General features: G+C 45.1%; 1 protein-coding gene across 1 annotated transcript in view; it reads right to left on the reverse strand.

The window, feature by feature from the left end:
* The window catches only part of COL20A1 (collagen type XX alpha 1 chain), a 135,701-nt gene that overhangs the window by 94,498 nt on the left and 13,425 nt on the right, over positions 1-27,778 (reverse strand). Inside the window, exons 2-11 of the mRNA XM_081916618.1 lie at positions 22,290-22,374; positions 17,605-17,715; positions 15,191-15,334; positions 13,592-13,753; positions 12,938-13,126; positions 9,761-9,916; positions 8,040-8,159; positions 5,941-6,105; positions 3,755-3,919; positions 1,360-1,535 (exon numbers count right to left, since the gene is read on the reverse strand). Coding sequence (XP_081772744.1) covers positions 1,360-1,535; positions 3,755-3,919; positions 5,941-6,105; positions 8,040-8,159; positions 9,761-9,916; positions 12,938-13,126; positions 13,592-13,753; positions 15,191-15,334; positions 17,605-17,715; positions 22,290-22,374 — 1,473 coding nt within the window. The remainder of the gene's footprint in view (positions 1-1,359; positions 1,536-3,754; positions 3,920-5,940; positions 6,106-8,039; positions 8,160-9,760; positions 9,917-12,937; positions 13,127-13,591; positions 13,754-15,190; positions 15,335-17,604; positions 17,716-22,289; positions 22,375-27,778) is intronic.

The following is a 27,778-nucleotide window of genomic DNA, read 5'->3' on the forward strand; positions in this document are numbered from 1 at the left end:
CTTTGTGTTGCCTAGATATTGCCGAAATGGCAAAAATGACTGGAAGAATCAGAAATCAGGAAGACCAAAATTTTAATAAGGAATGGGGAAAATGTATAGGTTTTTTTAAAAACCATTGGAAACAGTCAACATCGTTAGTAGGATTGGAATAACACTTGTAGTTTAATGATGAATTTTGGACACAACAGAGGCAAAAGCTTTGGATTATTATAAAAGATGCAGGAGGAAATGATTAACAATAGAACCCACAAAGGGGAGGAGGAAAGTCCAGGAGATACTGTGGAATCTTGTTTCTATGTTGAATGTTGGATATGTGTAAAATTTTTATTTGAAAAACCAAATAAAAAAAATTATTTTCAAAAAAGTCTGATTTTGTTTGCATTTCAATGAGAAACTACCTAATTTGTACATTTCAAATCAATACATAAACCGAAATGCAACTGCCCTCTGAAATTCACACGCCTCTGAATTTTGTGATGCACTTTTCCAACCAGTGTTTACAAAAATGCATATGTTAGAGGGGGATGTGCCTAAATATGCACATGAGTGAAAATAGCATACACAAATGGATCATAGGGGGGTCCCCACTACTGATACTGCCAGAGCCTAGTTTGGCATACAAACCTCAGCAGCTCATAAGGATGGAGAATAATAATAATAATAATAATAATAATAATAATAATAATAATAATAATAATAAATAATAATAGTTAGTTAGTTAGTTATTTTTATTTCTGTACTGCCCTATACCCAAAGGTCTCAGAAACTCAATTCTATTCACATTTAAAGGCCAGCTTACCAAGTTCACACTTTACAGAGTAATATGAGCACCAAAACACTGCAATCCTCAGAAATTTGTGTGACTCTGAATTTTGTAGTACAATTCTCCAGTCAAGTAACATGTACAAAAATGCATATGTGAAGTTAAGAATACATATAGTAGTGGAAATCACGTACCAAAAAATGCATTATATTTGCGGAAATTGCATTGGGGAAATGTGCACATCTGACAAAAAAAAATCCATATAAAAATGTGCAGAGCAGAAGAAATTCACGCAAAAATGAAATTCACGCACACAAATTTTCGCCAGGATTCCACACCCCCCGAAATCACTAACTGATGTGGAAATGTGGAGGACTGGACGTAAGATTGGAAAGATGAGAAACTGAAAGCAAAGAAAACGGACATATTTGCCCATTCCTAGCAACTCATATTGCTTGCCTTCAGTCAGAGGCAAGCAGTACAGTCCCAGAAGTTCTTCTCTGATTTAGGAGAAGTGCCAATTAGGAATGTGCCATTGCTAGTGCCCACCTGGTTGATCCAGCTAAGTTTAAGATATCAAAGACAGGACCACTTACCTCTTTGGGAATCCCACCCCTAGAGGGGTAATAGACCACCCTATATTTTTTAGGTGGTATCACAGGGGGGTTCCAGATGAGGCGTATACTTCTGGATGTTACCTCCTTTATAGCAAGATTGGTTGGGCTCAGGTGGGCTCCAGTATTCACCAGTATGGCTTTGAGAGGGTCATCACCTGCAAATTTGGCAACCATTTCTTATTATGTGATGTTGCAGAAAGAGCTCTGGATTTGGAGTAGAGAGATCTGATCTGAAGTCCTCACATGGACATGAAGGTTGTTGGCCAAAACTGTGGGCCAGTAAATACCTCTCAACCTAATGCAACTCAAGAGACTGTTCTGAGATTAAAAAGGAAGAGGGGACCTTATATTGCAATGGAGGAGAACCTTTGGCCCTCCAGGTGTTGCTGGACTATAAATCACATCATCCTTGACCCTTGCTGGGTGGGGCTGATGGGAGATGGAGTCCAGCAACATCTGGAAAGCTATAGGTTTCCATCATGGTTGTGCAGTGCCATAAGCAGGTTGGAGTTGTAAGATAGATTCATGTTTCACCTGGAGGACAGAAGACATGGCAACACTCTTCACATACCTGAAGGAGTCACCATATAGACAAGGTCAAAGATTATTTGCCATTCCAGAGCACAGGACTTGATTTGAAGTTACAAGAGGGTAAGTTCTGGTTGAAAATTAGAAGGAACTTCCAAACGGTGAAAGCAGTTTGACAAAGCCACTTCCAAGCTGGAGAGGAGGTGGGGTTGCAAGCTTCACACCCCCTCCATGTGCGTGGGGGCTGGCTCTCCCCGGCCGCGTCATCCCCTGGGCAGCCAATTGGCTGGCCTGGGGGGCTTGGCCTGTGCTATTTAGCACTCGCGTGGCCGGGGATCTCCCTATTTTGGCCGCTTCAGCTGCTCCGGTTTCCCACCCTCCTGCCCTTTAGGTTTTCTTTCCGACATTGTTATGGACCTCAGTTGGTCGCCGTTGAGGGGCCTGGTAGGAATTTTTTCCACTTGGCAAATTGGCACCAGCCACTTGGTTTTCGCCTACCTCGTAGCAAATCGTCACAGCTTTCTTGGTATTGGCGGTTAAACATTGGTATTGCTCTGTAGATGGAAGAGGGGAGGGAGCTCCATCACCTGCCCCATATATTGAAGGGTAGGCCAATAAAGGATTCTGGGGGGCGTGGCCCTGTTCAAAGCCTATGGAGATGAGGACCTAAGGCACGCCCCCAAGCGGTGACCGCGGGGGAGCTCCTAGTTGATGTGCATCAGCAGGACTCTCCCTACTGGTGGTTAACCCTTCCCTGTCTTCAAGCAATCAGGCTGAAGCCAGATAGTCGTTAGGACCAATGCCTAAGCCAATACCGCTCATTACATGTAACCAATAAAGTTGCGGCCGTTTTTAGCTCTTTGACCTAAATAATTGAGTCATGTGTCTTTATTTCCACCAGGGGGAGGCAGGAACTCGCCACGCAATGGAACCAATGGCCTAGAAGGGTGGTAGACTCTCATTGAGGAACTTCAAGCAGAGAAGGTTTTGTAAGAAAGAATTGTCTAAGGGTTCCTCCAGACAATTAAGCATTCATTCCAATTTGTTCCCACCAAATTAGATTATAACTGGTCTTCATTTGTTTTATAATGGTATATTTTACTGTTGCAACCCACCCTAGGACCTTATGGTAAAGGGCAAGTCAGAAATCTAAGCACTCAATCAACCAACCAGTCAATATTGAGCATTTGTTCTGATTTGTTTGAAGGGTGAATGAACATTCCTCCTGCATTCACCCTTGTTTGCTTGCAAGGCGTTTACATGTCTTTCTATTAGCCCTGTGTCCACCCCCAGACTTTTCAATGCATATCCCTGTGTGATTTAAATTTCCTTTAAAAAGTCTGCTTCCTTTTTAAAGCGGAGTTGCTGTGCTAGGGTGACAGGGCCTGTGAATCTGTTTTAATTTCACAAAACTAGATTTCCACAGAGCCTAGGGCCTGCCAATCAGAAGGTCGGCGGTTCGAATCCCCGTGATGGGGTGAGCTCCCATTGCTCGGTCCCTGCTCCTGCCAACCTAGCAGTTTGAAAGCACGTCAAAGTGCAAGTAGATAAATAGGCACCGCTCCTGCAGGAAGGTAAACAGCTTTTCTGTGTGCTGCTCTGGTTCGCCAGAAGCGGTTTAGTCATGCTGGCCACATGACCCGGAAGCTGTACGCCGGCTCCCTTGGCCAATAAAGCGAGATGAGCGCCTCAACCCCAAAGTCGGTCACGACTGGACCTAATGGTCAGGGGTCCCCTTTACCTTAGATTTCTGGATATGTGCTTGAATCTGTCCCACAAAACACTGATGGTGTGGAGTCTCCCTTAGAAGACGTGAAACCCAACAAGGAAGTGGTGTTCACATCACCTGTGTTCTCTTCCTTATTCATCTCCTTGATCCGGGAACACAAGACCCGGGTGAGCCGGCCGGCCAGAGAGCTGAGCAGAGGGAAATCCAGCACATTGTACACCGTCAGTTCCAAAGGTTCGGAGGCCACATGGCGCAACTCTGCCTCGTCTGCATTTTTCACCCCTAGGAAATCAAAGTAAACCCCATGTGCAAATTAAGTAGGTACCAGGTGGACAAACGACTTGACAGCTGAGCAGTAAGAGTCATGAATTGAGACATCCTGCATCGAATGGTTTCTCTGCCACAAACTCACCTAGCTGACCTTTGGCACAACACTCTCTCTGAGCCTTCCCTCCATCTACAACAGGTTTCCTAAACTTGGGCTTGCAACTGTTGCTGGACTACAACTTCCATCATCCCGAGCTGTGCTGGTTCCGTGAGTTTCTGTGAGGTGAGGTGCGAGTCCAGTCCAAGGTCAAGGGACTCAGTATTGAGGCCGTCCGTCAAAGCTGAAGCTGGGTCCAAGGCAGGGAGTCAGGTGAGGTCAGGAGATCCAGCAGGACAGGGTGCAGGCCAGAACTGGCTACCAACAACATTGCTCCCACAACTTGGGACTGGGGCTGGCTGGCTTTTATCTGCCCTGAGGCATAGGGCGGCCCCAGTCCACAGGTGACTCGCCTCTCCTGGCCTGGAGGTGAGCACTCCTCCTATGGGAACTTAGTTCCCTCCGCCTCTCTGCCCTGAGCCTCTGCAGTTCAGGAAAGGCTGGAGGGTTACCGGACCCAGAGGCAACCTCAGCTTCCCCTGACAGGGCTGAGAGTGGAGCACCTGCAGGCAATGGGTCCTCGATCACCTCCGGAGCCAGAGCGGATTCAGCTGGTGCCTGCACCTGAGGATCCAGCACAGGTGAGGGCCCTTCAGGCTCATGCCCCAGCCCCAGCTCAGCTGGTTCTGGAGGCGGTGAATCCTGTGCAGGCTGGGATCCCTCAGGTTCAGCCTCCGAGTCCAAATCCCAGGACATCACACTAGCTAGCAGAACCAGTGATCAGGGATGATGGGAGCAGTAGTCCAAAATCAGCTGGAGACCTGAGTTTGGGAAACCCTGATCTACACTATGTGACTGATAATACTTACAGTGCCATGGTGAGTATAAGAATACACTGTATGAAATGTGCCTGGAACACCCAAAAATGTATACAGGCATTCCGCCCACTTACGCAAAACTGATTCGCACATGACTGTGTATATGTGCAGAGCCAGGAAATAACTAATTCAATTTTTTCTAACCTAAAATGGTGGAAGAGAGCTCGAAAGTCCTTGTGGTTCGTGGGGAGACCCTCTCCAGAGCCCAAAGAGGATGAGAAAAGTCTAGAAAAGAATACTCTAAGGCAGGCATCCCCAAACTCGGCCCTCCAGATGTTTTGGGACTACAACCCCCATCATCCCTAGCTAACAGGACCAGTGGTCAGGGATGATGGGAATTGTAGTCCCAGAATATCTGGAGGGCTGAGTTTGGGGGTGCCTGCTCTAAGGGCTCCAGAATGGCGCCCTCCAAAATGGGAGCTCTCACTGCTGCCATGCTACCCCGCTCAACAGTCCTTGTGTGTGTTTCGCTTGCATGCAAGGGCCCTGTGATGTAATGGCTAATGGTTAGCAGGGCTGTCAGTATGAGATGGCAACAGAGGGTCTGGCGAAGAGTCTTTTTGGTACTATAATTCTAAAGCATTCAGGAAGAATGAAAAGTCTCCAGTTCTTGACATTTCCCATGCCAATTTAAATTGCAAATAATAACTAATAATAATAATAATAATAATAATAATAATAATAATAATAATAATTAATAATAATTTATTTATACCCCACCCATCCGGACAGCTCCCAACAGAATATTGAAAGCACGATAAAACATCAAACATGCAAAAACTTCCCTTCAGATGTCTTCTAAAAGTCAAATAGTTGTTTATTTCCTTGACATCTGATGGGAGGGCGTTCCACAAGACGGGAGCCACTACTGAGAAGGCCCTCTGCCTGGTTCCCTGTAGCTTTGCTTCTCGCAGTGAGGGAACTGCCAGAAGGCCCTCAGAGCTGGACCTCGGTGTCTGGGAGCGGAGATGCTCCTTCAGGTATACTGGGCTGAGGTCGTTTAGGGCTTTCAAGGTCAGCACCAACACTTTGAAAAAACAAATCAGAAGACATGAACTCACCAACAGCAAATATCTCTATTCCCATATCCTTCAAGGTCTGGGCGGACGGACTGGCATCATCCTGAGATTTGCCATCAGTCAAGAGAATGATCAGCTTGGGGGCTTCTGGCCGCGCTCCAGCTTCGGGCCTCAGGTTCTGTTCCAGGACATGCGTCAGCGCCAGTCCTTGAAAAGAGAAAAGATGAAAGGCAGAAGGCTTGGGTTGGGGGGACTGACATGGTTAAACAAAAGCTTAGAGGAGGCAAGGAAGAATTGGAAGTGCCATACTGAGCAACACTCAATTTCTCCCTTCATGTGCTCTCCATCTTATCATGGAGCTGTGAGTGACATCTTGCCCACTATGGTGCAATGCACTGTATTTCTGTTTGCGTGGACAGGCGGAGTCCCCAGATCCCGTGTGGTCCCCCCCCCCCGTCATGTGGAATAACGACTCAAGACAACGTGCTATGGGATTAAATTGGCCACAACTTTATTAAATTTCAAATGTGGGTAGACCTTGGCTCAGGCATTGGGCGTTCTCCCTCCCCAGTCCCCAGCCGGGGACCTAGAGAGCATCAGGGTTATCCAGTGTGTGTGGGGGGATGGGGCGGTTCTGGAGAACATATGTTCAAGCAGAGATAGCCGCCCCCGTTACGCCGGCACCGCTGGGGAAAGCAATGACGACCTTTCGGCGTACGGTCAAAGCCTCCCTTCAGAAAGCCCTTTAACGGGGAACCCTGGTATCGCCGCCGCAAAGAGGAAGATGGAGTAAAGGATTCCTCCCAAGGCCTGATACCGCCAAAGTTGTGACATTTTGCTATGGGAAAGGCGAAACCTGCCAATGCAGGGAAATTCCTTTCCGGCCCTTTAACAGCGACCTTAACGTAGCAGCGCCCGCATACCTGTGAAGAAAAGTTAACCTGCAAAACCTGTGAAGAAAAGTTAACCTGCATATAAGACATTAACTGATGGTGGGTAGGGTGGGAGAAGCTCTGGAGCCAAGTGAGGATTCCCAGGTAAGATCCTCCCTCTATTGTGTGGGCAGGTAATCCCTCCCATACCTGGCCTGGTCTCCTTGGCAACGCTTCCCCCAGGTGGGATTGGACAACTGACTGAGGTAGGCGGAGACCTCCAGGTATCCCACCTGAGGGAAGGCAAACCAAGCCTATGCTGTTGGAGCCGCTCCAGATCTAGGGGCTGCGCGCGTCCATGCAAAGGGCGCTCTCCGTTTTAAGCGGGGAGCGGTCATTATGTTACAATAACACTGGGAAACAAAATTTTTGTTGCATTGACACCTGCAGTTGTTCTAACCTATTTTCGATGTGCTGATTTCATATCTGAAGTTGGTTTTGTTCTGTAAGCTCTAGGGTTTTTTTGCAATTCATGTTTTTCACTTTTCACCATAATCTTTTGTTTTCCACAATGCAAGAATTCAGTATTTTATTAAACACGTATCCAAAGTAGCACAATATGAGTATAAATGTAAGTGACTTATATAGCATTGAACATGACATGTATAGCATTGAAAATGACATGTATATCTATGTATAGGTGGAGGTATGCAAAAAAATGTATTCCCTTGGGATACAGAGTATACTGGGGAACAATTTTTTTTTCCATTTCCTGTTGCATGAGATTTTTCAACTGTTCTTATATGTTCTTTCAATGCTGATTTCAAATCTGAAATCGATTTTCGTGTACGTGCTATAGTTGTCTTTCAATTTCTGACACTGACACGTTGATCTACCCTAACCACATGGTAATTATTGTTTTGCAAACTTAACATTTCTTTATTTCTTATAGTTTTGTAACCTAAATATTTGTATTTTTCAGATCGGACCATGGCTTCTTCAAGTAGACAAAAATGTGTAAACATTTGAAATCAGCATTGAAAGAACATATAAGAACAGTTGAAAAATCTCATGCAACAGAAATGATGGGAAAAAAATGTTCCCCAGTGAATTATTTCCAAATCTGTGTCAATACACATAAATAGCAATATGCAAATATTATGCAAATCCTTTTTTAGGGTGGGGAGGGTATGATGCAAATCCTCTTTTCTTTTTCTGTTGATGCCTAACCGGCTGCTCCACCTGACCCAGAGAGGCAGCGGGCTTTACCTGTGAATGTGTTGCCTCCTTTATACTGCAAGCTCCTCAGGGCCTCTAACACCTCATCCCGGGTGGAATATGTATTCAGGTCCCATTCTGTACGCGGGTCACTGCTGTACTGGGATAAGGCTGGAAGGGGACAAGGAAGCCAACAGGAAGTGGTCAGAGAACAAGCCTGCAGGGGGCGCTGTGGAGACAGAATTCTGGCTTTGGTTGTAAAAGATGGAAAATTGTTGTGGTTTTTCCCGGTGGCCTTGCGGGAAGTCCCTGTCTGTGACTTCTAGTTCATCATTTGCAAGACAGGAGCAACATGGACCTATCTCATAGGGGTATTACAGAGAGGAACAAGAAAAAGTATTTGAAGTTTCTAGGTTTAAAGCCTAGTATAGACTGAAATGTCTCCATCTCTATTTTTGTTGGGTCCAAAACTACTATATGAACAAATGCCATGTCTGCATTCATAGAATTCTAGTAACTGTAGTTTGATGAGCAGGCTGAGCTCTCAGTTAATTATATTTTTGCTCAGAGCACTATTATTGTATTCATTTATTTCATAAAATTTTATATACTCCCTAATTGTTAAAAAAAATAACAGACAAAAACTCTCAACGTGGTTTACAAAAATAATAAAACAATAAAATTATTGGTAAAAACAGATAGAATCAACTATTTAAAACAGTTTTTAAAATTAAAATCAGCTAGAGTAGCTGTTTGCAAGTTCATTTCCAATAAGACATTATGACAAGCTATCTGTATCTAGAAGTTGCTGCTCAATTTTATATTTCAGATGCTAGATGTTTTGTATCAGGTCTTACGTTAAGTTGACATGCATCAGATTGCACTACAAATTAAGTCTGTAGGCCTTCATTTTTTGTCCTTTTCCCTTACCTTTGATATTTCTATGTATTTTTAACACCCTGTCACTTTGGAACAAGGAAGGAATTCGGTTCAGTTTTGCATTTCAGTGTGAACCTATCTCATTTGAACTTCAGTGAACCAAAATTCCATCCTTCAAAATTTGAACCTCTCAAAATTTTGTGATAGAGGTTTTCCAAGCCTCCCCCACAAAAGAAATGTGTACAAAAATACATTTATTAGTGAAAATAGCATACAAAAATACATTATATTGGGAGAGGTGCTTGCCAAAACATATGTACCAGGAAGAATATGCACTGAAATGCTGAGAATTAAAACTTTAAAAAGCAAACAGATGCAAAAATGTAGGAAGTGAATCTAAAGGTGGAAAAATGAGACATTGAAACGGACAGGTTTCCCTCCTATGGCTTGTATTACCGAGATTTTATCTAACTTTTAATTTTGTGGCTATGTTCTGTATTTGAATATGACCATATTTTCTGCAATAACATTTTTTTTAATTATTATTTTTTTTGGAAACAAGAAAGATAAAGAAGGCTTTGGTTCAGCTAACCATTAGGTAGCCCTGATTCCCATAGAAAAAGGATGCAATGTTTTGCATTGTCTCTGAACTGGGATACTTGGCAGAGTAAAAGCTCCTCACCAGTGGTGTGCGGTCAGTGGACTAGGGGAGAACCCTAAATGTTTCCTTGATGCCTCCTTCCGAAAGCCCAGGAAGCTTCTGCCCAGCACAGGAAGGGAGGTGAGATGCTTAGGCACGTGACGTCCCTGACCCTCATTGCCCTCGCAAGCTGGCATCTCTGGCCCTAATTATCCCGCTATGAAAATGTTCCCCGCACACAGCGGCTCCTCACCCACTCTTATCTTGTCCTGAGCGATGTTGAAAGGTGCAACCAAACCAGCCAGGAATCCTCGAATGAGCCCAAAGTTGTTTCTCCCGATGCTCCAGGATCCGTCAACGAGCAGGACAATGTCGGTCATTGCAGAGGTGTCGCAATGAAAGTGAGAAACTGTGGCGAGAGGGTGGGTTGAGAAAGGGGGTGCATAGGTGTGCTCCTCATTTAAATATGAGAATGAAAAGAACCTGAAACTCCAAGTGTAGTTAACCTTCACAGGAAGAGTAGCAACCCAAAACCTATCCACTGAGAGCCAGTGTGGTGTACTGGTTAAGAGCGGTAGACTCATAATCTGGGGAACCGGGTTCGCATCTCCGCTCCTCCACATGCAGCTGCTGGGTGATCTTGGGCTAGTCACACTTCTCTGAAGTCTCTCAGCCTCACTCACCTGACAGAGTGTTTGTTGTGGGGGTGGAAGGGAAAGGAGATTGTTAGCCACTTTGAGACACCTTAGTAAAGGTAAAGGGTCCCCTCACCATTAGGTCCAGTCATAGCCGACTCTGGGGTTGCAGCGCTCATCTCGCTTTATTGGCCGAGGGAGCCGGCGTACAGCTTCCGGGTCATGTGGCTAGAGCAGTGCACGGAAACGCCATTTACCTTCCCGCCGGAGTGGTACCTATTTATCTACTTGCACTTTGACAAGCTTTCGAACTGCTAGGTTGGCAGGAGCAGGGACCGAGGAACAGGAGCTCACCCCGTTGCGGGGATTCAAACCGCCGATCTTCCGATCGGCAAGTCCTAGGCTCTGTGGTTTAACCCACAGCGCCACCCGCGTGAGACACCTTAGGGTAGTGATAAAGCGGGATATCAAATCCAAACTCCTCTTCTTCTTCTTCTCTGGAAGCACCTACAGAGGTGCTGTGATCTCTGGCACACCAACCTTTGCTGTAGAGCATGAATAAGGAACATGTAGGTTCTAGATGTCCAACTCACTCCACCCAGTGTCAGATTTACATACAGTGGTACCTCAGGTTACAGACACTTCAGGTTACAGACTCTGCTAACCCAGAAATAGTACCTTGGGTTAAGAACTTTGCTTCAGGATGAGAACAGAAATTGCACGGCAGTAGTGGCAGTGGGAGGTCCCATTAACTAAAGTGGTGCCTCAGATTAAGAACAGTTTCAGGTAAAGGACGGACCTCCGGAACGAATTAAATTTTTAACCCAAGGTACCACTGTATACACTAAACAAGCTATAGCTTAGAGCCCCACTCTCTTGGGGGCCCCAAAACATGTAAAAGGGGGGAAATGGATATACATTTGCAAAATATAAGATAAAAAAGAAATAAAATAAAACCCACATACAGCAACAGTGTTTTGTGTTGTGTAGGCTCCTATGATGTAAGTCATGGCCCCCGCCTGCTAGCCTGCTCCCTAAAATATCACCGGTTTGCTCATTTCTATATATAGGGTGCCTACATTCTGCTATTTATAATTATTAGTAGTTCGCATCATATATTTATACCTATTATTATTTTGTTTTATAGCAAGATTCTAGATTCTAACATTTTAAGTTAGAGCTTCATAATTATTTCACTATTAACATACTTCTTCTTAATTATTTTTCACTATTAATATATTTCTTCTTAATTGTATTTCAGTTCAACAATTACTTTGATATAATACATTTTTTGTTATGTGCAAATGGCTTTAGATACTTATTAGGTCCATAAATTACCATATATATAGCATATATTCAACACAAAAAACAACGGCAATTTGTTGTTGACAAAGGACAGCTGGACATATAAGGGGCCCCATTACCTTCAGTAGTTAGGGCCTCATCAAACCTAAATCCGGCCCTGGCCTCATCCCAGTGTGGCCAAGATCCATGGGTGGTGGGATCTGAATTAGACCTGGGCAATATATTGATATATAATCCAAAGGCAGTTTGAAGTCCATACTGTGATATCAAGTTCATAATTTTTGACCTGGCAATATATTGTGCATCATGGGATGGGTGCTATGCAAAAATCACAGTGTGGGGAAAACCGTGAAGCCACTCAATGCTTCTACATAGCTCCATCCTTATTTCAGATGTTCAGAAATTTAGCTGGTGATACATCATGATGTTGAAAACCAGATATCGCCCAGCCCTAATCTGAAGTCCACCAACATCTAGAGGACCACAGGTTCCTCATCCCCCTATACGGCCTTTCAGGTATGTGGAAGAGCAGTTAGGGATTAGGCATGTGGCTTTGACTGGGACATTCGTGAAATGGCTTATCACAGATGGAAATGCACCCACACACCCCAAATGGAGAGCAGAAAATTAGATTCAAATAATGATGACAGATTGCTCTTAATCAAGCACCAGCTCGCATTGCGCGTAGACCACCGGTGCGCCAGGGGCAATATGGCAACCTCCTGAAACAAAGACCTCTTAGGGAATCTGCCGTGATGTGATTTTTGTGTGTGCTGTCAGGTCAATTCTGTCACCGCTCTAATCCAGCTCTTTGTCTCTTTATCCCAGCAGGGCTTGCGTGATTGCCTAGTGCAATGTTAACTATCATTTAGCCCCTTGGGCTGAAATTATTCCGGTGATTTCTCTTTATCAGATCCAGTCTCTTTCCAGATTGTGCCTTCCAAACCACGTGCGTTAACCTGCCCTCTAGCCTGCATGTTGACGGGTTGGCTTTTTCTTCCAGGTATGGCAGGTAATAAGGGATTAACGCATGTTCCTGAATACCAGGTGCACTTACTAAAAGAGCTGAAAGTATAGATCCTAGAACTGTATGGGACCACAAGGTCCCATATTGACTTCAAACTGCCTTTGGGTGATATATACAACCCCCTGCAATTCAGGAATCGTTGTCCAACGTGGGGCTCAAACCCACGACCCTGAGATTAAGAGCCTCGTGCTCTACCGACTGAGCTACCCCAGGGCTCACTAAAACTGCAGCTACCCAGGATGCAGTAAGGGGGACCACAGGAGAACATCAATGCAGGATGATGTGACTTGGGAGGGATTCTGTAGGAGTAGATTGCCAGAGGGTTGACTAAGTGACCATTGAGCTCCCATACGACTCATCGATTTTACGTCAAAAGCTCATATGAGGACTTTTAGAGCTGGATGTTCTCTAGACACATAAGAGTTACACTTGAAAAAACAGGAGCCTAGGAAACAAACCTCACCTCTCCGTGAGCTTTCTCTGGTTGTTTTCTCTCGGGCCAGATAGTCCATTTCAAATTCTGCTAGGCTTGACAGAGTCGTCTTCAGGGTTGTTGGTGCCGTTGACATCACAGTCAGCTCGGCATTTGGCAAATATTCGCTGGCCCCTTTGGAAATGGCTTTTTGCCGCCTCTTCTCTGGCTCTTCCCTTCCTGTTTCCCAAAGCATCAAAAGAAAAAGAGTTATCCCACACAGGAACGGACAATCTTTGGACGGCATGCCGGTTTTGAAGTGATTTTCAGGGGAAGTTGGGGCAAATTGTGGAAGAAAAACGCCTCTCTCTTGGCTGCTGGCATTTTGTTTTCCAGAAATACCTCTCGACGATGCTGTGCCATGACATAAAGTCATAAATAATAACAACAATAACAATAATAATAAAAAATCCAACCGGAAAACAAAATGGCCGCCAGCATTCATGGGGTAAAATAGGTAATGGTGAGTTTTGCCTCACCTCTCCAAGATAGCCTGCCTGCTTCCCTAAAATGTAAAAAAGCAAGGAAAATGTGACTCCCCTCCTTTCCACCCTCTCCCCCAAATGTCAGCCGAATATCCAATTCTTGAACCCTTCAGCCCAGGTGTCGTTCAAACCCGCTTTCCTCTTTGACCTCTCCACATACTTATCACGGTTGGTGTGTCACTGCGGGCAGGTGGTGAAGTGGCCTCAGCCTCCAGGGTGTATTCAGCTGCTGGGGTCTCTAAAGGCGCCTCTGCCTTTTCTGGAGCGCCTGTTGGTTGCCTCCTGTTACTTCTGGCTTGGGAGAGGTTCTTCAGCTCCTCAACTGCAATGGCGAAAGCGGTGGTGGCAGCATTGGAAAACAAAAACTTACTGGCTCTTTTGGGAGGTGGCTCACTCTGACTAAAGGGCTGGAGCTGCGCTCCCCAATGTTCCCCCTCCATTGGCTCCACTTCTGCTAAACCTCAGCCATTGATAAATACTCCCCTCAGGCATGGTCTGAACAGCACCCTATTTTGAAGGTGCTCCTCACACATTCTTTGCTTGGGGTTCTTGACCATTCCTAGCACCGGGATTCTGCTTCCACCTAGTGGAGCCTGGTGTATTATGGGCAATGGAGCACTGCCTTGCCAACCTCAGTCAGCCCCCGCCTGCCTGCCTGCCTGCCTCCTAGTTTACAACAAGTGGGCAGTGCTGCCTAACAGCTTCCTCAGTCCCAGTGCTGCCCTTGTAGAATCCAGCAGGGAGGTGGATGGGGGCCAACAAGAATAATTGGCTCCACCCACCATTTGTTGTGGTCCCATCTACGGCTTATCTCCCTCACTTCCACCCTACCAATCCCAGTGGGTGGCAGACACTACAGCTTCCATTTTTCCTCTCTGAGCTTTGCCTCATTGGCCAATTCTCAAGCAGCGACTCTGTTTGTTTAATCCAAGTTCTAGTTACAGGTAGGTAGCCGTGTAGGTCTGCCGTAGTCGAAACAAAATAAAAAAATTCCTTCCAGTAGCACCTTAAAAAGGTAAAGGGACCCCTGACCATTAGGTCCAGTCATGGCCCACTCTGGGGTTGTGGCACTCCTCTTGCTTTATTGGCTGAGGGAGCCGGCGTACAGTCATGTGGCCACTAAGCCGCTTCTGGCGAACCAGAGCAGCACACGGAAACGCCGTTTACCTTCCCGCCGGAGTGGTGCCTATTTATCTACTTGCACTCTGATGTGCTTTCGAACTGCTAGGTTGGCAGGAGCTGGGACCACGCAACAGAAGCTCACCCCATCATGGAGATTCGAACCGCCAACCTTCTGATCAGCAAGTCCTAGGGCCTGTGGTTTAACCTAAGTTTGTTATTGGTATGAGCTTTCGTATGCATGCACACTTCTTTATAATAATAAGAATAATAAATTTTATTTATACCCCGCCCTCCCATCCAAGAACGAGCTCAGGGCGGCTAACACCAGGTATAAAAACAATTGATTAAAATGCAACTTAAAAACAAGATTAAACATTACAACATTAAAATGCAGAGGGAGAAGTTCTTCAGAAGTGTGCATGCACATGAAAGCTCATACCAGTAACAAACTTAGCTGGTCTCTAAGGTGCTACTGGAAGGGATTTTTTTATTTTGTTTGATCCAAGGATCCCCACTCTGTCCCTGTGCTGCTAAGTCAGCCTTGGTTCTGCTCTGGACCTGAAACTGCTCCCTAGCCAAGACTTGAGCATCACAGTCCACAGCACCGAGAGATCAAGAGAGTGAAAGCCACACTTACTCACAAATTTCCTCTTGACAAAGAGGGCCTCTTGAGAACCATTGAGGATGTAGATCTGCAAGGTATACTCTTTCGTGGGACTCAACCCTCCCACCGTCGCTTTGGCGGTCTTGGTTTTCAGCATGACTTCCTGCTCAGAGTCACCTGGAGCAGCCGGAAGAGAAGACCGTGAACTTTTTTTTAACAAGGAACATATTGCCTGACTCTTGATTGTGGGAGTCGGCCCCTTCGAACTCTGCAATTCTATGTAACCTATTGCCTGATTCTATATGGCGGGAGATTTGAGGCACATCCACTTTGAGTGTTCCACTTTAGCAAAAGAGAGGTGAATGTTGCCCTTTAATAAACCACAACGATCCCCATAGAATTCATTGGTATAACATGGAGCCAAAGCCTGAACAGGCAACCTATGAGCATATGCAGAGCGTCTTGCCAAAAGAAAAGAGATGTTCAGTTGTGAAGCTGCACAGTATGTTCTATTGGACTTTGGATGGATCAGTCAACTTGGAGTATTTTTTATTTAAAAAATGTGTTGGGTGTTGAAAGGGGAAGGAGCATACACAGAGAGCCTTGCAAAAAAACAAAGGAGGAATGCAGTCATGAAGTCACCTTAATGAGACAAGGGAAGGGAGCCTCTGGGCATATGCTGAGTGCAAGGTAACCTGAGGAGCCTGAGTTACCAGACTTCATATCAATAAACTCTCAAGGGATGGGGGAAATGTAAAACAAGAGTGCCGTGGGTATTGAAAGGGGAGGAAACAGTGAAACCTGCACGTACCCCTTGTGTCAAAAAGGCAATGATTTAACAGCTGCTCAGCCTGCTGCAGAGCTTGCAGATATGTCTACAAAAGCGCTTTTAAAAAACCCCAAACCGCAGAGCTTCAAAGGCTGCAGTACGTACACAGACTTAACCTTAGAACCTGAAGCTTCTGTCTGCTTTTTCATAAAGGTCCTAAAGCTTTGGACGTTGGCTTTGGGAGAAATCCCAGGCAAAGAGTATAAACCAACCTTTGCAACCCTGGTCAGTATAATTAACTCTTCTTTGGGTCATCCCTTCCTATATTCCAAAGCATCAAAAGGAAAAGAGTTATCCCACAGCTACAGACCCTACCTCCTTAGATTATGCACTTGCGAATAGAAGAGGAAATCTTGCAGGGTCCAACTAGGTGCCTACAAGAAGCTCACAAGAAGGACTTAGAGGTTCTAAGCAGATGTTACTCAGAGGCATACCACTCCTAAGGCTGCAATGTTCATGTTCATAAGCACATTAGCTTTCTCATTCCACAGCAAACATGATGGATATAAACTATGAACACTTCTCACTGTCTTGTGAGCAGCTTTTTTTCTAAAGGCAAGCACAATTAAGCAGCTGAGTTAATTACATCACAGATAATGTGCTCAAGGGATCAGGAATGCGGTAGCACCCACGAAAGTCTTGGAATGCACCTAGAGGAAGTTTGTATCTGATATTGCAAACCTATTATTATTATTAGCTCAAGGGGCTGGAATGACAAGCCTGCATATTTTCCAAACTTGTCGGAATTAAAAACAGGAGGGGTAATGATCCAGGAGGACAGGAAAAAACTTTGGAAACACAGAGCCATTCCACCATTGACCACAACTGTGTATGCACTATACCAGGGGTCAGCAAACTACAGCCTGGGGGCCGCATGCGGCCCCCCAGACTTGTAAATCTGGCCCACAGACCCTGCCGCCTGCTCGATCAGTCCTCTCGTGCTGCAGACGCCTCGCCATGTGGAGACTGACTTCCGCAACGCTGGCACGGCTTCTGGGCGGGCAGCGACGCTGGCACAGCTTCAGATTGGCTGCAGGAAGTTTGTTTGTTTTTTGTAAATCTCAACCATCTTTGTTGTGAAAGACAAATGCACACCCCCTGTTCATGATTTGTACAGTGGTACCTTGGTTTACAACCATAATCCATTCTGGAGGTTCGTTTGTAAACCAAAACAGGTTGTAACCCAAGGCTTGCTATCGCCAATGGGGCCTCCCGCCCCCCCCCAAAAAAAGGGTTGTAATTTTAAAAAATGGGTTGTAATCCAAAAAAAGGGACACACACTTCCAAGTTTCACATGGTTGTAATCTGAAATGGTTGTACAGTGGATGCTCGGGTCGCGAACGTGATCCGTGTAGGATTCACATTCGCCACCCACAGCGTTTGCAACCCGTGTCTGTGCTTGTGCGTGTTGAGATTTGGCACCTCTGCGCATGCACAACTGCCCAAACCTGGAAGTAACCTGTTCCGGAACCTCCGGGTTCTGGCAGTCCGCAACCCGAAAAAACACAACCTGAAGCAGCTGTGACCCGAGGTATGACTGTAATCCAAAACGGTTGCAAACCAAGGTACCATTGTATCTTTCTGGGACGAAACGCACCCTGGCCTCCTCACCATGTACCTGCCATGGGCTTCACGCGAACTTTGTATCCGTTGGCATTTCCTTCCGTTTCTTTCCATTTCATCTGCAACCTGTCTTCTGAGAGGACAGTCAGTTTCAGCCGGTTTGAGCCTGGGGAGGAAAGCATCAACGCCTTTTAAACTGGAGACAGAGAGGTGCTTTCTTTCATACTCTGGGGAAGCATGGGGTAAGGTGATCCTGCAGGGAAACTGGTCTCAAGGTTATATATTGAAAGCAATGCCCTGAACTTGGCCTGGGAGCAAAAGTTGCAGATCATACAGGGTTGTGTGTGTGTGTGTGTGTGTGTGCTTGGCCTGGGATGAGATTGCTGGCTGGCTGCTTGCCTTTAAAGGTGAAGGTCATGCAAGTGAGCATGCACATGCATGGAATCGGGTCCCATTCCATGTACTCATAGAATCATAGAGCTGGAAGAGACCACCAGGGCCATCAAGTCCAACCTCTTGCCAAGCAGGAAACACCATCAGAGCACTCCTGACATATGGTTGTCAAGCCTCTGCTTAAAGACCTCCAAAGAAGGAGACTCCACCACACTCCTTGGCAGCAAATTCCACTGTCGAACAGCTCTTACTGTCAGGAAGTTCTTCCTAATGTTTAGGTGGAATCTTCTTTCTTGTAGTTTGGAACCATTGCTCCATGTCCGCTTCTCTGGAGCAGCAGAAAACAACCTTTCTCCTTCCTCTATGTGACATCCTTTTATATATTTGAACATGGCTATCATATCACCCCTTAACCTCCTCTTCTCCAGGCTAAACATGCCCAGCTCCGTTAGCCGTTCCTCATAAGGCATCGTTTTCAGGCCTTTGACCATTTTGGTTGCTCTCCTCTGGACACGTTCCAGTTTGTCAGTGTCCTTCTTGAACTGTGGTGCCCAGAACTGGACACAGTACTCCAGGTGAGGTCTGACCAGAGCAGAATACAGTGGCACTATTACTTCCCTTGATCTAGATGCTATACTCCTATTGATGCATATACTCCTCTTTTAGTCCTTGAGGTGTTTTGTCATTTAATTGGGGAAATTCCACTGAAGTATACTAAGTGCTTTCTCAGCTCCCTGATGGGTTGATAATTAACAGTTGTTGTTCTCTGCTAGCTAACATGTGAGTGTTTAACCTTAGATCATGATACATATGTATTTATTTTAAATTGCCATTTTGAAGTGAATTGCCTTTAGTCTTTGTTCAGGCTCCATGAGAGTGAGATGCCTCTCCAGGACCTCAACAGCCTTAGGGGTTGGAGTGCAAGCTAATGGAGCCTGAGAGAGAGAGAGAGAGCTACGTTTGTCAGCTCTGATTATAAGTTATTTTACTTCTTATAAGATGCTGAGCCTCTGCTTGACATGCACAAGATATTGTACAACTGTTTTTTGTTCTGTTTCAAAGGAAGTTCTGCAAGTAACGTTTTGAATCAATCTAATGGGTCTAGACCAGGGGTTGGCAAGGTTTATCTCGCCTGGGCCAGTTCATTCCCACAGAGATTGCTTCCAGCACTGCGGAAGCGAGTCCCCACTCCGCGCTGCGTCGGTTTAGTGCAGCGTGCGGGGATTCGCCGAGTGGGTGGCTCAGTTTCGTGGCAGCTCGTGGGCCATTTAACTGACCCCCGTGGACCACTTGCGACCCATGGGCCAGAGGTTGCCGACCCCTGATCTAGACAATTTTTATTCCAAAATGTATGTATGTATCCAGTTGTTTCATGCTGCACAATATTAATATCTGCAATATGCTCAATCCAGTTTGGGGGCATATGGCATTCTCTGCAGCCAGCACTAACAGACACCAAGCCATTTGGATTTCCGCAATGCATTTTATGCGGGGCTTCCCTTCCACTTCATCTGAAAGTGCTGCAGTATGGTTGCTGGCAGGAGGGAGACCCCATTGGCATGTAATGCTTTTAATAATAATAATAATAATAATAATAATAATAATAATAATAATAATAAATTTTATTATTTATACCCCGCCATTCTAGTTGGGTTTCCATAGCCACTCTGGGCAGCTCCCCACAGAACACTAAAAACAGAATAAAACATTAAACATTAAAAACTTCCCTAAACAGGGCTGCCTTCAGATGTCTTCTAAAAGTCAGATACTTCCTTGACATCTGATGGGAGGGCATTCCACAAGGCGGGCGCCACAACCAAGAAGGCCCTCTGCCTGGTTCCCTGTAACCTCACGTCTCATAGTGAGGGAACTGCCAGAAGGCCCTCAGAGCTGGACCAAAGTATCCGAGCTGAGTGATGGGAGTGGAGATGCTCCTTCAAGTATACTGGGCTGAAGCCATTCAGGGCTTTAAAGGTCAGCACCAACACTTTGAATTGTGCTCAGAAATGTACTGGGAGCCAATGTAGGTCTTCCAGGACCGGTGTTATATGGTCTCGGCAGTCACCAGTCTATGCTATTTCAAGTAGACTGGGTTGAGGCCATTTAGGGCTTTAAAGGTTAGCACCAACACTTTGAATTTTGTCCGTGCTGAACGATGGGGTTGGAGACGTTCCTTTAGGTATACTGGGCCAAGGCTCACATCAAGATTGCTTTTCAAAAACATGAAGCAGCTGAAATATCCAGCAAGACATGTGTGAATAGAGCACTCTATACAAAAATGTATCAGAACATTGAGGCAGGTGTGCGGAATTGCAATAATTCAAAACTTGAAAAAAGCTTGTTTAAGAATTATTAGAGCATCGTCCTCAGGCTCCCAGACATCCTGGTTTGATAGGGAGGAAATATTTATGCAAGGGGGAGTATTCCATCGCAGAAACCCCCACCTGCAGCTCCAAGAGCCCCCAGACAGAGCTGGTTTGCCACCTGACTGAGGAAAAAGGCCAAAGGCATCAAGTGCCTGGGAAAAGAGGTGAACCAGCATCATGCTAGGAATTTCAAAATATCCTTTTAAATTAAACATTTTGGAGAGATGCAGCAGTTCCAGTTATCCTGCTGAGCGTGCAGCTTTAGCTGGCAGCTTTGAGGCCACCTGTTTGGAAAAATGCGAAACTAGAGAAAGTGTAAGTAACAGAACTCGACAGCCTTTAGCTCAGCAAGAGCGGCAGGTGTGTGACTGTAAACAAGCTCCCTTAAACTTCTTTGCAGGGAGGAAGGCTGCTGAATCGAGAAATGCAGAAATGTTAAGGTGTAGCACCTTAACAGCATCATCTTTTAAAATTTTAAGTAGTTCAGCTGGAATACCATCACTTCCACTGGCCTTGTTATTTGCAGTGCTTTCTAAGGCCCATTTGACTTCACTCTCCAGGATGTCTGGCTCAAGGTCAGCAACCACACTACCTGGGGTGTACGAGACACCTATATCTTTCTGGTATAATTCCTCTGTGTATTCTTGCCACCTCTTCTTGATATCTTCTGCTTCTGTTAGGTGCTTACCAGAGGTTCTCGGGGCTGCTGGGAGAAGCCCAGGTCGTCCCCCCCAGCCCCAAAGAGCAAAGCCAGCGGGATCCTGCTCAATGTCCTGGCTTCCTCTTTAGCCGCGCGCAACCTCTCCAGCTGGGAGAGGCTGCGTGCGGCTATGGCAATTCCCCCACTTCCCGCAAAAGCCCACAGGAGCCGTGCACCCTTTAAGGAACGCACAGCTCCTGCGGGCTTTTCTACGAGGAGGGAGAAGGGACTGACTGACCGCGTCCGTCCCTTCTCCCTCCTGGGGAAAAGCCCGCAAGAGCCGCGCGGAGCTTGTGTGCGGCTCTTGGGGGCTTTTCCTGCCTGCCTCCCCCCTGCATTCGCTCCATAAGACGCACACACATTTCCCCTTACTTTTTAGCAGGGAAAAAGTGCGTCTTATGAAGCGAAAAATATGGTAAACCCGGCACTGTCCCCCAGTGTACGACAGCCACACCTCTTTTGAAAAATCTCTCCATGCAAGAAATGGCCAGTTCTGCAATGAAGCCCCCAGGCTTCAGAAAAGTTGCCATCTTGGTGCCACCTGAATGGACCATCAGTGGTCCAACGGAACACAACAACTCAGCCTCACATCTGTGTGCTTTTCGAGACACACTTCCAGCTTCCTGCAAGGAAATTATTTTGGGGGGAAACAAAGCTGAGATTCACAGGCCGCCCTGGTCGAAGCAGAAATGAAGGGCATTCCATTCTTCAGAGGGGCCCATTGGCATCACCACACTGGAGCATAAACAGGGACAGGAAGCCAGACAAAGAGGGGATTCATTTCCTGATCAAAGGAGAGGCTATTTTTGTTCAGCTTACTCTGACCAGCCTCCAAGTTGTCACTCTGGGATCCCCAAAATGAAGAGGCAGGAATGTTGGAGGCTGATTATGAAAATGAAGAGATCTTCCAGTGTTTCCTGATGACCAGCTTGTAAATGGGCTGCAGCCCTTTGAGATCCTGTAAGTCTTCTTTTAAGTTGTGCTGTGGCAGCCCAACAACTTCTGAAGGACGGCAGGTTCCTCATCTCTGTGCTACCACAATAGATGCCATGATAGAACCTGAGACCTTCCAACACTGATCAATGGCCCATCTCCATGGAACAGGTGGGAAGTAGGCCTAGGTCATGAAGCAAATTCAGCCCTCGTCCAAAGGATCACTTGTCACCTTTAAGACACCCTTGAACCATTCAATTCAAGAGAGAGATTATTTTTTCTTACCCGGTTTTGGTCACCTACAGCACGTGATTTGAAGAAGAAGAAAAGACTGGATTCTCTCCTTACCTTGACCACACGCCTGCAAGGTGATATGAGTTGCCAGCATTATGCAGGAAATCCAGAAAAAGTCAGGAGCAAGCATGATGAAGACCTAACATGTACAAAAGAAGAAGAAGAAGAGTTTGGATTTGATATTATTAGCTTTATCACTACCTGAAGGAGTCTCAAAGCGGTTCACAATCTCCTTTCCCTTCCTCCCCCACAACAAATACTCTGTGAGGTGAGTGGGGCTGAGAGACTTCAGAGAAGTGTGAGTAGCCCAAGGTCACCCAGCAGCTGCATGTGGAGGAGCGGGGAAGCGAACCCAGTTCACCAGATTATGAATCTACCGCTCTTAACCACTAAACCACACTGGCATCATGAAGGCCTATACAAAGACCCTCAGCCCAAGTGTTTAACGGGGTGAAGTGCATCTCTGGGGTGAGCCTGGACATCAAATGATGGATGTGGCTAATCAATACTGAGGTCCAAAATTAAGCCGAACCTGCCCCAGAAATAATAACAATTGTTGTTGTTAACAATTGTATACCGCCGTTCAAAGATCAGAGGGTGGTTCGCAGCACAAATATACAAAATGAGAACACAAAATACATAGCAAACATACAAAAACAAACCAGTAACCCAAGGACAATATGGTGGCCTCTCCCTTTCCATGTACCATGGGTAGGGGTGTTTTTGCAAAAAAAAGGCAAGTTACAGCCACACCATCCATTTATACTACCCTAACAGTCATAGAAAGGGATGGGGTGGCGGCTAAGGGATGTGAGTGGCGCTGTGGGTTAAACCACAGAGCCTAGGACTTGCCGATCAGAAGGTCGGCAGTTCGAATCCCTCTGACAGGGTAAGCTCCAGTTCCTCGGTCCCAGCTCCTGCCAACCTAGCAGTTCGAAAGCGCCTCAAAGTGCAAGTAGATAAATAGGTACTGCTCTGGCGGGAAGGTAAACGGCGTTTCCGTGCATGGTTCTGGTTCGCCAGAAGTGGCTTAGTCATGTTGGCCACATGACCCGGAAGCTGTACTCCAGCTCCCTCAGCCAGTAAAGTGAGATGAGCGCCGCAACCCCAGAGTCGGTCACGACTGGACCTAATGGTCAGGGGTCCCTTTACCTTTACCTTTAAGAGTCATAGATAGCCCTCTCTAAACTATAGTTTAAGGGTGCTGGTTTTACAGAGTTCTATTTGCCATCGGAATTAACAAACTACTTGCCAGGATTCTCCTTGACTGTTAAAAAGGTGCAATGTGTGGCTCTGACCACAGTTGCTTCTCTAGATTAATCACAACATACCCATTCCGCATTTGTATGAACTCAAATTTTCAGCATTGCGGCACCAGAACTTCGGAACTCCCTGCCTATTGATATCAGACAGCTGCCTTCACTGTACCTCAGTGCCTGCTAAAAGCATTTCTGTTTAGACAAGCCTATCCTGGTTGTTAGAATATTGGTGCACATTTTAATCTGTTTTTAGTTTATTGCTGATTTTATTATTTAATGTTTTATTGTTGTAATTCCCCCCCCTTAAAACCAACTTGAGGTTTTTTTGGGTTGTGTTGTTTTTTTTACAATCGAGCAATGTCTAATTTTTAGAAATAAATAAATTCCCCGATTTCCAGCGTTCTTTTCCCCCCCTTTTTTCAAGTAAATTTTTATTGTTTTCCTTACATATTCTTTTCCAACAAACCATATTAATGTTGGAAATCAAGCCTTTATCAAGAGAAACTGGCAACTCTCCCAGGCACTCAGCATGATTCCCTGTTGACCTCCCTCGCTGCATTCCCCAGCAAGATCCAGGCTAGGTCTCGATAGGCGATTCTTCTCAAACATGAGAAGAACACATCCCCTCTTTCCTGCCCCTTGGCAGGGGAAAGAGATAGACAGAAACGTATTTACATGCCTTTATTTCTGTCTTTGCAGCGTTACAAAAAACATGACTGCTCTCTTCAAACTCCAGCAGTCTAGTGACAAACACTTCCTGCACTTCCTGGACAGGAACAAACGGAAGAGCTCATATTACACTCTGAGCTAATTCTGGTGCTTCGCACTGTGAATTGACTGTCCCTCTGTTTCCCACGGACAGTCCCAACATTCCCATTATGTTTTGCTTTCAAGCTAGCAGTTTGCAGCTGCATTGCTTCTATATCGTAACAATTAATGCCATACATTCCATTTGACTCTGCCGAGTTGCGATTCCCCTCCCTCCCTGCAATTGATATATTTAACCCCTTTCTATCGCGCACATCATTCTCACAATACTATTATACATTATAATATAATATAATATAGTATAGTATAATATACTTTTATATAATATATTATAATATTTTTATATGATATAATATATTATAATTTAATATAATATATTATACTTTTTTTCTTAAACAATGTATCTAGTTTTTGTAGACTTTATGAAGCAAAATGTCTCGGCACATTTCTTCTCATAGTTTTTTTTTTGGGGGGGGGAATAGCCTGCTCCCGCTTTCAATGTTTGAGTTGACTACCCCCTCTCCGGAAAAATCCCTGCAGATGCCCGTCTTCAATGTAGAGGAAAAAATGATCTGGCAACTGAACCTTCCTTCAGCATTGATGGTGAGATCCTGCGGCATCCACAGCACCCAAAGGCAGAAGGGCTTAGGCATTCCAGGGGGAGCCATGTATTGCTCACAGCTCTCTCCCCCAGCATCTTGCTGCTGTCTTTACTCCCCATCCACCCAGTGCCAGAATTACGTATAAGCTAAACAAGCTATAGCTTAGGGCCCCACTCTCTTGGGGGCCCCCCAAAAAATTAAAGGAAACAAACTGGATGTACATTTCCAAAATATAAGATTTAAAAAAACAAATAAAATAAAACCTACATACAGCAACAGTGTTTTGTGTTATGTAGGTTCCTATAATGTAAGTCATGGGCCCCGAATGCTAGCCTTGTACAGGTTATAACACTTAATTTCATATGAATAAAGCTATTTATAATTATTAGTAGTTTGCACCATATATTTACACCTGTTATTATTTCATGTTACAGCAAGTTTCTAGAGACTAGATTATGAGTCTTTGTAAATTGTATTTCTAAAGGAACTTTTGTCATTGCCAAATGCCAATGTGTTTGTTATGAAGAAAAAAATCATTTTAAGTTAGAGTTTAATAATTATTTCACTATTTATATACTTCTTCTTAACTGTATTTCAGTTCAACAATTACTTTGATAAAACACATATTTTGTTATGTGCAAATGGCTTTAGATACCTATTAGGTCCATAAATTACCTTAGAGCATATATTCAACACAAAAAGAACAGCGGCAATTTGTTGTTGACAAAGGACAGCTGGACATATAAAGGGCCCTGTTAAGTGGTGGGCGAACATATCAGACGACACAGCAATTCTTCAAACAGCTCTTCTTTATTCTGAGGCCAGAACTGAACTGAGCTGAAGGGCTCAGTCAGCCTGCTTATATAGAGCTCCAGTACCTTGTTACTGTAACAACATTCTAAAACTATCCAATCACTGAACGTCACTTTCGATCCTTTATTTGCATAACTATCTACCGTATCCCCCTGCTGGCCCAGGGTGAGAACTTCAGTACATAACAGGCCCCATTACCTTCAATAGCTTGGAGCAGGGGTCAGCAAACATTTTCAGCAGGGGCCTGGGCCTTAGTTTGCCTACTACTACTACTACTACTACTACTACTACTACTAATAATAATAATAAATTATTTATACCCCGCCCATCTGGCTGGGTTTCCCCAGCCACTCTGGGCAGCTTCCAACAGAATATTAAAATACAATAACCTATTAAACATTAAAAGCTTCCCTAAACAGCGCTGCCTTCAGATGTCTTCTAAAAGTCTGGTAGTTGTTGCTCTCTTTGACATCTGGTGGGAGGGTGTTCCACAGGGCGGGGGCCACTACCAAGAAGGCCCTGTGCCTGGTTTCCTGTAGCCTCCCATCTCGCAGCGAGGGAACCGCCAGAAGGCCCTTGGCGCTGGACCTCAGTGTCCGGGAAGAACGATGGTGGTGGAGACGCTCCTTCAGGGATATTGCCTGAGGCCATTTAGGGCTTTAAAGGTCAGCACCAACACTTTGAATTGTGCTCGGAAATGTACCCATGGCTTAAGGCCTCATCAAACCTAAATCTGGCCCTGCGCCCACCCCTGATCTTCCACCTCACTCTGCCTAATGAAAGGGCCGGCACAGCATTAAGAACAGACTGAAGGATAGTCCCAAGACACACGTTTTAAATCACTAGATAACAGCAACAGGTTGACTACTTAGGTGCTAGAAACACCAGATACGCATTATACGCAAGCTGCATTGCGCTTATTGCCTCCTGATAGCTGAGGGGCAGTAATTTAAAATCCTGCGTGACCGAGTGAACCCAGGTGTGGTACTGTTCTCCCGCAGGAAGGAAGGAAGGCCTGAAGCAAATGAAAACTCAACTATTTATGCTGCCGTCTATGATACGGCCTCACTTCGTCACATCAAAGAATGGCAGAATCCTGCACACACAGGGCACCAACTGTTCCAGGGCCAGGGGTCTTGGCCATGACCACCATGTTATTATTATTTTTATTCTTGAATGATTTTTATTGGTTTTACAAGTTTTACAACTTTCACAATCATAATACATATCTTATTTCTTTAACCCTTAATGCTTTTACTCTTTCGAGCTTTTACTTCCCTCCCTCCTTCTTCTGGTTTCTCTATGTTTCCTTTTATCTATACGCATTTGTTATATTTGCCTTCTGTGTAAACTTAATACTATAGAAGAGAACTGTCTAAGTTTTATTAATGTACATCCTTTGTTGTTGTATTATTATATTGTTTCAATCCCCAAAGTATGACCAAATGGTTCTTAATAAACATTATGAGGTCTGTTTCAATCCTGTGAGTGTCTTTATTTTGTGTACAGTTCTTCTCTATGTATGCTACGCATTTCATCCATTCTCTTTGGAATATTTTGTCGCCCTGCTCTCAGATTTTTCCAGTCAATTTTGCGATTTCTGCGTACTCCATAGGTTTCCGCTGCCACTCTTCAATTGTGGGTATTTCATGTTGTTTCCATTTCTGTGTGAGTATTAGTCTTGCCGCAGCAGTAGCATAAAGGAACAGTTTCTGATCCATCTTTGCCACCATGTTAAATTAAGAGGAAATGACATTAGTACCATCACTGAAGCTGAATAAAGCGGACAAGACCAAGAATGGGTCCAGCAGTCAAGAAGATGGCTTCTGCAAATGCTGTAGATGGATGGGAGAGGTAGATGGCGCTTGTCAACCTGGGAAGGGAGCCCGTCTAGGAGAAGGGCATTTCTTTCTTTTTAAAAATATTTTTATTGACAATTTCAACATATCAAAATATCAAAACATATCAAATTCACATTATCCCCCCTTTTTTTCCACCTCCCCTTAGAACCATCCCCTATCAGAGACTCCCCTCAGCTCCTCTCTCTAATTTATCCACACATATTATTCTCTGCATATAAATCCTTGTATTATCTGCCTAC

This window comes from Podarcis melisellensis (assembly GCF_964234715.1).
Source record: "Podarcis melisellensis genome assembly, chromosome: 6".
Lineage (NCBI taxonomy): Eukaryota > Metazoa > Chordata > Lepidosauria > Squamata > Lacertidae > Podarcis > Podarcis melisellensis.